The sequence below is a fragment of the Oncorhynchus keta genome, chromosome 1, assembly GCF_023373465.1.
Source record: "Oncorhynchus keta strain PuntledgeMale-10-30-2019 chromosome 1, Oket_V2, whole genome shotgun sequence".
NCBI classification, from domain to species: Eukaryota; Metazoa; Chordata; class Actinopteri; order Salmoniformes; family Salmonidae; genus Oncorhynchus; species Oncorhynchus keta.
The window spans coordinates 30,354,472-30,366,998 of NC_068421.1; the positions used below are offsets into that span (position 1 = coordinate 30,354,472).

General features: G+C 42.3%; 2 protein-coding genes across 6 annotated transcripts in view; both read left to right on the forward strand.

Annotated features, from left to right (window-relative positions):
- LOC118370706 (LIM domain kinase 1) overlaps positions 1 to 5,148 on the forward strand; it is a 72,594-nt gene extending 67,446 nt beyond the window's left edge. For all 5 annotated transcript variants that reach the window (XM_035755823.2, XM_035755902.2, XM_035756068.2 and 2 more), the window contains one exon: positions 2 to 5,148. In XM_035755823.2, the coding sequence (XP_035611716.1) occupies positions 2 to 191 (190 nt within the window). In that variant the 3' untranslated portion in view covers positions 192 to 5,148. The remainder of the gene's footprint in view (position 1) is intronic.
- A 5,939-nt stretch (positions 5,149 to 11,087) lies between these two features.
- The window catches only part of LOC118371141 (septin-4), an 85,130-nt gene continuing 83,690 nt past the window's right edge, over positions 11,088 to 12,527 (forward strand). The window contains exon 1 of the mRNA XM_052521285.1: positions 11,088 to 11,375. The gene's annotated coding sequence lies outside the window, so the exon portion shown is untranslated. The remainder of the gene's footprint in view (positions 11,376 to 12,527) is intronic.

Consider the following 12,527-nt stretch of genomic DNA (forward strand, 5'->3'; position numbering starts at 1 on the left):
GCCCCGCCTTCACCAAGCTGGAGGAGTGGCTGGAGAACCTGAAGATGCACCTCGAGATCCGCCTGCCGGTGGTGTCCGAGCTCGACGCGCTACACAAAGCATTCTGGGGAAACCACACTGCCCCCACCATGGCTTGCACAGCCATGCGGTCTGAAAACGGCCTACCCCCGCACCCCGAGACTCCGGAGTAGAAGGGATCCGGAACAGAGCGGAATGCTGCTCGTCTCAGCCCATGAGAGTGGTCAGAGAGAGGGGGTTATGGTGGTGGCAATGGAGTAGTTGCATTGCACTGTCCAGGGAGGGGTGGGGCAGGAGCTTTGTACGTACCTCCTCATGCCACAGCAGTCACAGTGGGCTGACAGTGGGCTGTATAGACTCAGGGGAAACGAGGATGGGAAAAGCCAGTCTTGCCTAAAGGCACTCACCCATTCAACTCCAACCAAGAGAGACTCACTCAGACTAACATTACCACTATCATAGCTTCAGTCTGATGATTGCTGTACCTTAGCTGAATGTCAGGCTGGTAACTGCTAGCTAGCAGTATCAGTCAATCCCAGCTGTGAAATCATCCATCTTAACACTCATGTAATCTTTATCTTATGGTGTTAAAGCATATTCAGACGTCTCTAAAACAGAAAAGCAGAAAGGATGCTTCAGCCTCATTGGTAAGGCTCCTTCCTCCAGAGTATTTGTGCAACAACGTGTTTGAAAAGTGTTCCTCTGTGTGACTTTGGTTTGATTTTACGATATCAAAACCGCTTTTTGAAATGCTAAAGAAAGGGGCCTTTTATGTGGATAAAACAAAACACATAAGTTGAGATGCACACACACAGTCCAGATGTAGAATATAATCGCGCAAAAGCTTTGAGCATAAACAAAAAGCTTTTTAAACATTGCATGACTGTAAATAGCCCAGTCTGTGTCCAGTAAGCCTTGTCTGTTGTCTCCTCCTCTCCCCCTCTACTGATGACATGTGTGTCCCAAATGGCATCCTATTCCCTTTATAGTGCACTGCTTAAGACCAGGTCCCAAAGGGTATTACCAAAGTAGTGCATGATAGGGTGCCATTTGGGACGTATTCTTAAAGTGATATTCCTGGTAGTGTAGAATACATGGTCCATGAATGACTGTGTTCCTTCTCTCACTGTGCAGCACTGACTTCACTTTGAGGTAGACTTCTTTCATACCTTTTGTACATTTTTCTATTTCATTTGAGTTTATTACTCTCTTTCTCCTTATTTCATTCACGTCGAGGTGAAATCTTGTGTATTCAAACAAACGTTTGGACACACCTACTCATTCCAGGGTTTTTCTTAATGGTTTTACTATTTTCTAAATTGTAGAATACTAGTGAAGACATCAAAACTATGGAATTACACATATGGAATCATGTAGTAACCAAAAAAAGTGTTAAACAAATCAAAATATATTTTATATTTGAGGTTCTTCAAAGTAGCCACCCTTTGCCTTGACGACAGCTTTGCACACTCTTGGCATTCTCTCAACCAGCTTCATGAGGTAGTCACCAGGAATGCATTTCAATTAACAGGTGTGTCTTTCTTTCTTTCTTAATGCGTTTGAGCCAATCAGTTGTGTTGTGACAAGTAGGGGTGGTATAACGAAGATATCCCTATTTGGTAAAAGACCAAGTCCATATTATGGCAAGAACAGCTCAAATAAGCAAAGAGAAACAACATTCCATCATTACTTTAAGACATGAAGGTCAGTCAATACGGAACATTTTAAGAAGAGACTGTGAATCAGGCCTTTCTGGTCAAATTGCTGCACAGAAACAACTACTAAAGGACACCAATAAGAAGAAGGGACTTGCTTGGGCCAAGAAACACAAGCAATGGACATTAGAACAGTGGAAATCTGTCCTTTGGTCTGATGAGTCCAAATTTGAGATTTTTGGTTCCAACCGCCATGTCTTTGTGAGACGCAGAGTAGATGAACGGGTGATCTCCGCATGTGTGGTTCCCACCGTGAAGCATGGAGGAGGAGGTGTGATGGTGTGGGGGTACTTTGCTGGTGACACTGTCAGTGATTTTATTTAGAATTCCAGGCACACTTAACCAGCATGGCTACCACAGCATTCTGCAGCGATCCCATCTGGTTTGCGCTTAGTGGGACTATCATTTGTTTTTCATTATGACAATGACCCAACACACCTCCAGGCTGTGTAAGGGCTATTTGACCAAGAAGGAGAGTGATGGAGTGCTGCATCAAATGACCTGGCCTCCACAATCACCCGGCCTCCACAATCACCCGACCTCAACCCAATTGAGATGGTTTGGGATAAGTTGGACTGCAGAGTGAAGGAGAGGTAGCCAACAAGTGCTCAGCATGTGGGAACTCCTTCTAGACTGTTGGAAAAGCATTCCAGGTGAAGCTGGTTGAGAAAATACCAAGAGTGTGCAAAGCTGTAATCAAGGCAAAGGCTACTTTGAGGAATATAAAATATATTTTGGTTATCACATGATTCCATATGTGTTATTTCATAGTTTTGATGTCATCACTATTATTCTACAATGTAGAAAATAGTAAAAAAATAATAAAGAAAAACCCTTGAATGAGTAGGTGTGTCCAAACTTTTGATTGGTACTGTATGTAGCCAGTGATATTATAATATTGTAAATGTTTTAAATATTGTAAATGTACAGACATATTTTGTATACTTATAATGTATGCTACATTGTTATATTTTTATTGGGCTACCTGTTGGAATGAAGGAGAAGAAGAAAAACAAAGTTAGTCAGTAGTAGCTGATATGGAGCAGATTCCTTGGTGATGATGACTTCCTGTCTCGGGATCCCATGGTGACAGACAGAGATAAGGGTCTTTTAGGAAGTTAATACGACGTAAGAGAGCATCTTAGGGTCCCAGCTCACCCCTAACTACCCTCACTGTAAGTGTAAGCACTCTCACATGATGTGTCCCATTTACTCTCATCGTCGTCTCTGCATATCAAACGATTTTGTCTACAGCAGCCTTTGATCTGGTCTAGACTCCAGAGAGTGCCCTGACCATGACCTCAGCTATAACTACTCCGTAGGTATCGCCTCAATTGAATGTAATCATAACAAGAGAATCAACTCAGTCACATAAAAATACGGTTATTTAGTTTGGCATTATATACCAAACCACATTTACCCTTTCCTTTATTCCTCTCAAAAGAAATTGAGGATGATTTGTTAGTTGTTATTATAGAGCTCTTCAGTCAACCGTAGCAGGACAGATGTTGTGGGAAGTGTTGGAGACAGACAGACCAGACAGACAGACAGACAGACAGACAGACAGACAGACAGACAGACAGACATGTCATAGTGCCTGTCTGACCACAATCCTCTCTGTCCTGGAGAAAAACCTAGTCACAACCCTAGTCTCCTCTACATGGAGCTCCCTATGGGAGGCCCTCTGTTTACACACAAACTGCTGGCTGTAAATACTATCTATATTATATGTCTGTCTGTCGTTGTACATTGCATACTACATTCTTGAGAATAATCTATTTTACTGTATGTCAATTTCTCTCTTGAACACATTGTCACTCATTCTCTCACTCGTGTTCTTTTTCCATCAAACCTTTTTTCTATTCCTCTTTGCACTAGAAGATGAGCTGCATGGTGTACTTGCTACTGCGGTCACTTCTGCTGTAAAACCAAGCTATTATTTTCACTTTAGAACAGAAATGGTTATTGAAAGGAAAGAAAGAGTAAGGAAAGAGTGCACAAAGGAGACGGACAAGATTAAATAAAGAAAAAACACAGCATCTCTTTTGATATATAACGACTGAAATCTTTTTGTATAGATTTAAGTACTTTGATTTGCACTTTCAATGTTGGATTACTTGTGATAAAGAAATAAAATGACGTTGGCTGATAATATGAATGCAAGTCACTGATGGCGCCTTTCAATTCAGTTGTAAACATGTCCTGGGAAATTCTTCCTTCTTCGTAGCAAACCAGAGTTAGGTGGCCATTCTGATGACTGCAGGTATTGATTATTCGATAACTCTAATGTCATAGCATGTCTGTGTCTAAACTGGTTCACATTTCAGACATATGCTCAACTTTGAAAACATGGAACATGCAACTTTGAGGGGTACGAAAGAGATGCCTCGCAGGCCTACCTTTTAAATGTCCAAACTATTCAGCCTTGTTCTTCAAAATGATTCTAGTTTGCTACAGAGAGGATGAAATAACCATGGTCTGTCTGCTGCCTATAGACCGATCCTTTGTGAATGAAATTCTGTGTCTTCTTGACTGCTCCACCTTACTGTGATGTCCAGAGAGGTTTAAAGCATTGTTAGTCTGTCATCAAAAGAAAGCCCTTTTCACACTATTGTGCTGAACCGTATAGCGCTGGCTAGATATTTTCCTTTCCAGAACGATTCCAGAAACTAGGGTGGAAGCGAAACGAGACCAAATCCATTTGGCTTGTCATGGCTCAGTAATGTGAAAAGGTTATACTTACTGGCCTATTCAATCTCTACAATCGCAGTAGTACAATAAGCCTCCAATGAGCATGAAGTCCTCTACCTACCTGTCAAAGTATAAAATAAGTACCGAAAAATATATCTTTCTTATGTACGTACATCTTCTGCTAATGTGTTAATCAATGGGCATAATGGGAATTTCATTTAAGTATGTATAGGCCTTTGCCATGTTTGTGCGTATGTATCATCATGTCTGTCAAAGCCACATTATTGTCAAGTATGTGTTTGTATGGATGAGAATGTTTTCCGCACCACTTCTTTGCAAAGAATCCTTACTGCTGAACAATATGCTGTGCCTTTGTTTAAAGCTAGCCTTGCCGACAACTAAACTCAACACGTTTATTTGAACAGATTTGTTTGTATAAAATTCAAGTGCAAGCCTGATGATAATGAATGGATTTAACATCGTTGCTGATATTTTGATGAGACGTTCCGCTTGTTCTGTATCATATTTATATTTTCCATACTTCTCCATCGTCATTTTTGATATCTTAGGGATTGTGGTTCATTTGATTTACTTTATATATATATTTTTAATGTACACAAGCTGTGAACTATTCTGCACTTTAATCCTGAACGTGAACATTGAGAACCCTAGGAGACCACTATTTCATCACAGCTGGAATAAATGTGTTGCTCTTTTAATGAAATTAGAGCCCTGTGTGTCATTTATTGTATGGTTATTTATATCCTTTACATTTGATATGACTACTATACAAAAGAGTACTACTGGAGTAGGAGGAGATTGTGTCTGCAATGGAGGACAGGCAGCTCTGGAGGACCCACCTTTCAACCCTCCTGTATTCTGTCTTATTCTACTGTATCTTAGTCTATACCGCTTTGACATTGCTCATCCAAATATTTTTTTATATTCTTAATTCCTTTACTTTAGATTGTGTCTGTTGTTAGATAATATTTGTCAGATATTACTGCACTGTTGGAGCTAGAAACACAAGCATTTCGCTACACCCGCAATAACAAATTTGATTTGATCAACCCCAGATGATTATGATGTCACGGCTCCTCCTCTGCAGTGCAGGGGGCGGTTCCTCCTGCAGGCAGAGGAGGGTCGTTAGTGATTGGAGTCACCTGGGCTCAGGGTATTTAAACTGCTGCTTCACTAATCTCTCTCTGCTCCTCCAGGTATGATCCTGTTTTGTTTGTTCCTTTGTAGTTTTGCATAGTTTTCACTGAGTCATTCACAGATTCACGCATCCCTGCACTTTACATACACCTTACATTATGATACTTTCACACCTCATTCCTTTTTCTTTGTTTAAAGTTAATCGTTTGGTTTATAATAAAGAACCTTTTTGATTGGCCTATACCTGTTGTTCGTGTTCCCTCATTTTTGCCACAGGCTATGAGCCGGCCTGTGACGATGCTGCAACTAAAGCAGTCGTCACCTCCTCAGTGAAATCCTTTAAGTTAAGTAGGCTACTGACTTCAGCATTGTGATGAATGAATTTAGCTTTTGCTCTCAAGAATGAACTCATTTCAAATTACCTGAATAGCTGAAAAAACATTGTTTTCTCTTCAACCAACAAGTTATATTTTTCTACATACATTTCTACATAGAGGTGGCCAAGCCTCTTCCTGGAAAGCCACTGTTTGTGCTGGCTTTTGTTCCAGTCCTGCTCTAACAGATCTTATTCAGCTACAGTAATCGGGTCTTGATTAGATTCAAGACCTGATTACTGTAGCTGAATAAGATTGATTTATTAATGGGATAACTAATCAAGTACGGATAAATTAAGTGATTTAATATTCATTATAGAAAATGGGGCTCTCGAATGGCACACTGGTCTAAGGCACTACATCGCAGTGCTAGAGGTGTCACTACAGACCCTGGTTTGATTCCAGACTGTATCACAACCGGCCGTGATTGGGAGTCCCATAGGGCGGCACCCAGTGTTGTCCGGGTTAGGGTTTGGCTGGGGTAGGCCATCGTTGTAAATCAGAATTTGTCCTTAACTGACGTGCCTAGTTAAATAAAGGTTAAATAAGTACAAAATTATAAAGAAGCAGTCATTATAAAATGTCAACACAACTTGACCAGGTATTCCGAAACTGGGGGTACATACGTGCAATGCCGTCAGGGGTATGGCAAATAAAAATGTGATTGACATAATATAAACTCAGCAAAAAAAGAAACATCCTTACTGTCAACTGCATTTATTTTCAGCAAATAAATAAAATATTTGTATGAACATAAGATTCAACAACTGAGACAAACTGAACAAGTTCCACAGACAAGTGACTAGCAGAAATTGAAAAATTTGTCCCTGAATAAAGGGGGGAGGTCAAAATCAAAAGCAACAGTCAGTATCTGGTGTGGCCACCAGCTGCATTAAGTACTGCAGCACATCTCTTCTCCTCATGACTGCACCAAATTTGCCAGTTCTTGCTGTGAGATGTTACCCCACTCTTCCACCAAGATACCTGCAAGTTCCTGGACATTTCTGGGGGGAATGGCCCTAGCCCTCACCCTCTGATCTAACATGTCCCAGACATGCTTGATGGGATTGAGATCCGGGCTCTTCGCTGGCCATGGCAGAACATTGACATTCCTGTCTTGCAGGAAATCAGGCACAGAAAGAGCAGTATGGCTGGTGTTATTGTCATGCTGGAGGGTCATGTCAGGATGAGCCTGCAGGAAGGGTACCACATGAGGGAGGAGGATGTGTTCCCTGTAACACACAGTGTTGAGATTGCCTGTAATGACAACAAGCTCAGTCCGATGATGCTGTGACACACTGCCCCAGCCCATGATGGACCCTCCACCTCCAAATCGATCCCGCTCCAGAGTACAGGCCTCAGTGTAATGCTCATTTCTTCGACGATAAATGTGAATCCGACCATCACCCCTGGTGAGACAAACCCGAGGCTTGTCAATGAAGAGCACTTTTGCCAGTCCTGTCTGGTCCAGCGATGGTGGGTTTGTGCCCATAGGCGACGTTGTTGCCGGTGATGTCTGGTGAGGACCTGCCTTACAACAGGCCTACAAGCCCTCAGTCCAGCCTCTCTCAGCCTATTGCGGACAGTTTGAGCACTGATGGAGGGATTGTGCGTTCCTGGTGTAAATCGGGCAGTTGTTGTTGCCATCCTGTACCTGTCCCACAGGTGTGATGTTTGGATGTACCGATCCTGTGCAGGTGTTGTTACACGTGGTCTGCCACTGCAAGGACGATCAGCTGTCCGTCCCGTCTCCCTGTAGTTCTGTCTTAGGCGTCTCACAGTACGGACATGGCAATTTATCGCCCTGGCCACATCTGCAGTCCTCATGCCTCCTTGCAGCATGCCTAAGGCACGTTCACACAGATGAGCAGGGACCCTGGGCATCTTTCTTTTTGTGTTCTTCAGAGTCATTAGAAAAGCCTCTTTAGTGTCTTAAGTTTTCATAACTGTGACCTTAATTGCCTACCGTTTGTAAGCTGTGTCTTAACGACCTTTCCACAGGTGCATGTTCATTAATTGTTTAAGGTTCATTGAACAAGCATGGGAAACAGTGTTTAAACTTTACAATGAAGATCTGTGAAGTTATTTGGATTTTTACAAATTATCTTTGAAAGACAGGGTGCTGAAAAAGGGACGTTTCTTTTTTTGCTGAGTTATATATATATAAATATATAGTTTTGGCAAGTCGGTTAGGACATCGACTTTGTGCAAGACACAAGTCATTTTTCCAACAATTGTTTACAGACATTTGTTTACAGACAATTCCAGTGAGTCAAGTTTACATACACAGTTTACTGTGCCTTTAAACAACTTGGAAAATTCCATAAAATAATGTCATGGCTTTAGAAGCTTCTGATAGGCTAATTGACATCCTTTGAGTCAAGTGGAGGTGTACCTGTGGATGTATTTCAAGGCCAACCTTCAAACTCAGTGCCTCTTTGCTTGACTTTATGGGGAAAATAAAAAGAAATCAGCCAAGACCTCAAAAATGTAATTGTAGACCGCCACAAGCCGGGTTCATCCTTGGGAGCAATTTCTAAACAGCTGAAGGTGCCACGTTCATCTGTACAAACAACAGTACGCAAGTATAAACACCATGGGACCACGCAGCCGTCATACCACTCAGGAATCAATCCCAGAACAACAGCAAAGGACCTTGTGAGGATGCTGGAGGAAACAGGTACAAAAGTATCTATATCCACAGTAAAACGAGTCCTATATCGACGTAACCTTAAAGGCCCCTCAGCAAATAAGAAGCCACTAGTCCTAAACCGCCATAAAAAAGATTGTACTTTTGGATAAATGGCCTCTGGTCTGATGAAACAAAAATAGAACTGTTTGGCCATAATGACCATTGTTATGTTTGGAGGAAAAATGGGGAGGCTTGCAAGCCGAAAAACACCATCCCAACCGTGAAGCACGGGGGTGGCAGCATCATGTTGTGGGGGTGGTTTGCTGCAGGAGGGACTGGTGCACTTCACAAAATAGATGGCACATGAGGTAGGACAATTATGTGGATATATTGAAGCAACATCTCAAGACATCAGTCAGGAAGTTAAAGCTTGGTTGCAAATGGGTATTCCAAATGGACAATGACCCCAAGCATACTTCCAAAGTTGTGGCAAAATGGCATAAGGACAACAAAATCAAGGTGTTGGAGTGGCCTTCACCAAAGCCCTTGACCTCCTTTCCTATAGCAAATGTGTGGGCAGAACTGAAAAAGTGTGTGCTCAAGCAAGGAGGCCTACAAACCTGACTCAGTTACACCATCTCTGTCAGGAGGAATGGCCCAATATTTACCCAATAACAACACAATGTTAAATAAAGGTAGCCTAGTCAAATAATTAACATCCAATCACATTAACCGTTACTCTCTCGCGGGAATTGCACGGTCCGTATGTAGCTAAACATAGCTCTTCTGCCAACCACTGGACAACAGGAGAGGATATTTTTAAAGTACTGGACAGCTTTCTGACATCAAATGGACTTTGGTGGTCAAGATATGTTGGTATCTGTACAGATGGCGCAAAAGCCATGACAGGGAGACATAGTGGAGTGGTAACGTGCGTGCAAGCAGTTGCTCCCGATGCCACTTGGGTACACTGCAGCATCCACTGAGAGGCTCTTGCAGCCAAGGGAATGCCTGACAGCTTGAAATACATTTTGGACACTACACTGAAAATGGTTAACTTTGTTAAAGCAAGGCCCCTGAACTCTCGTGTATTTTCTGCATTATTATGCAATGATATGGGCATCGACCATGTAACGCTTTTACAACAAACAGAAGTGCGCTGGTTATCAAGGGGCAAAGTACTGACACATGTTTTTGAATTGGGAGACGAGCTTAAAGTTTTCATTACTGACCATAATTTTCACTTGTCTGGCCGTTTGCATGATGACGAGTTTCTCACAAGACTGACCTATCTGGGTGATGTTTTTTCTCACCAGAATGATCTGAATCTAGGATTACAGGGACTCTCCGCAACTATATCCAATGTGCTGAACAAAATTGAGGCTATGATTTAGTTGGAGATCTCTGTCTGCATTAACAAGAACAACACACAGGTCTTTCCATTCATTGTATGATTTTTTTGTGTGCAAATGAACTCAAGTTTACGGACAATGTCAAATGTGATATACGCAGGTACTTTACCGAAACGGACGACACAAACAACTGGATTAATTTATCCCTTTCATGCCCTGCCTCCAGTCCACTTATCGATATCTGAACAAGAGAGCCTATTCAAAATTGCAACAAGCGGTTCTGTGAAAATTGAATTTAATCAAAAGCCACTGCCAGATTTCTTGGATTGGGCTGCGCTCAGAGTATCCTGCCTTGGCAAATTGAGCTAAGACACTGATGCCCTTTGCAACCATGTACCTATGTGAGAGTGGATTCTCGGCCCTCACTAGCACAAAAACTAAATACAGGCACAGACTGTGTGTGGAAAATTGTTTAAGACTGAGACTCTCCGATACAACCCAACATTGCAGAGTTGTGTGTCCTTTCAAGCACACCCTTCTCATTAACCTGTGGTGCGTTATTCTCATTTTTCGATGAACAAATAAGGTTTTATATGTAAGAGGGTTAAATAAAGAACAAAATGATTGATTATTACTATTATTTTGCCCTGGTCCTATAAGAACTCTTCGTCACTTCCCATGAGTCGGGTTGTGACAACAATGATGGCAAAAAACTACATTTGTGAGTGCGCTGACCCTGGTGCAAGAGGGGGTACGCAGATGGAGGTTGAATGTTTGAACTAGACTATCCAAAATAAGACATTCATGTAGGCCTAATAGCCTTTGCCTGGCTACCCTTGCTCCGGTCAAACGCTATGACACACTCACAGACGTTCGTTTCTTATGTAGCAAAAGACAGAGCAGCGGGAAGAAGTTACTGTGAATCGAATCTTCAGGCTAGTATAGCCTAACCTACATTTACACTCCATTATGTAATTACTTTTAACTGGACAATGCAATCTCCCTCCCTGCGGAGGGAAGGGTACATTTCTCAGGCACAGATTACCATTATTTTATGCACCCTGCGCATCCATGTGCGATTGTTTTCATTCTGACCGTGGTGAGAACTGTGCCGTGTGACGTCACGATCTGGCGCAGCTACTGGACGTGCGCTGTTAAAATCGCTTCACACAGAAGCTGCCATTCAGTGTTGTTGCACTTTAGAAAAGGCAGCACTCCAAGGAATAGCAGCGGAAGAAGATGCAGAGCAGCCTCCTGCACAATTTATTATAGGGTAGGTGGGTCGCAAGCCCCTGCGCAATAAAAACACGGAATACCCCACGTAAACCCCAAACGGAGGACTCCAGAGTTTGGAATAGCATTCCTTCTTACTGTTATTGCGAAATGGAAAATTCGTCTTCCAACAACCGGTTTAGGACAACAATGTTCAACCACGGTGAGTAGTCAATCCAGTCTATATTGGAAGGTGAGTGTGCCAATAACTGGCCTATGCAGGTGTACTCTGAGCAGAATGTCGGAAAACAATTCCTAATTGGTCGGTTTGTTTGCATCGCAGGTGGTTTTGCGTCCTGCTGCGTTTCGTTGGAATCGTATTTATCTAGGCTGGCGTACAGATTGCTGGTAGCACGCGTATTGTTTGTTAAAGTGGTGCCCAGAGGAATGTATAGTTATGCAATAGTTATGTGACACTCACAACACATCACACTACTATTTATGGACCAGTAGGAGAGGGGAGGTAAATTACTAGTTTATGCGAAAAATGTATGCCTTCACTTGCAGAGAGAGAAGTTCCTGGTACACCAGAAATACCCACGAAAACCCGCTCCCTGAGTCGTTCCATATTTACTTTAAACAGTGGTCATACATCAGATTTATGGCTTATGCTGTCATGTTGGGCTGAGTTTTATCCTTTTAGGCAGAAAAGTGAAAAGCCATCAATACCTTCAAGTGATCGACTATGCAGTTTACAAGAGGTGGTGGATATATAATTTCCTTGTCTAATCTGCATATTGCGTCCGCATGGTCCTAAAGCACACCGTTGCATCGTTATGTATCACATTCCAAGGGCAAAAATTAAATTTCAGAATGTGGTGGGGACATGTTCCCAGTGAAAGTTGCGCCCCTGACCATTGCACTGGCTGACGTTTTGGAGAATATCTTTCCTCTAGATGAATAAAGCCCTTTATTCTCCAGTCAGCCTTTGGGGAAACTGGCTCATCTGTCTACCCTGGTACTCTCTGTATCAGGGTGAGCATTGTTTTTACTCCTGACTAGGTTTTATCCAGTGATGACCTGACTGTTTCTGTAGAGAGCATAGAGTTTATTTTGCATACATTTATTTAGCATACAACACAAGTCACGGAGTGAATGAACGTTTCACAATTCCACACTGATTGTGTGTACTTGTGCCCAATTGCCTAATTTTCCTTTTAGTACTGTGCCTGACGATGCCACCACTGATCTGGTTAGCTGAGACTGTTGCCTTAAGAGAAAGCGGGAACAGAGAGACAGGGGGATATACAGTGCCCTCTGAAAGTATTCACACCCCTTGACTTTTTCCACATTTTGTTTTGTTAGTCTGAATTTA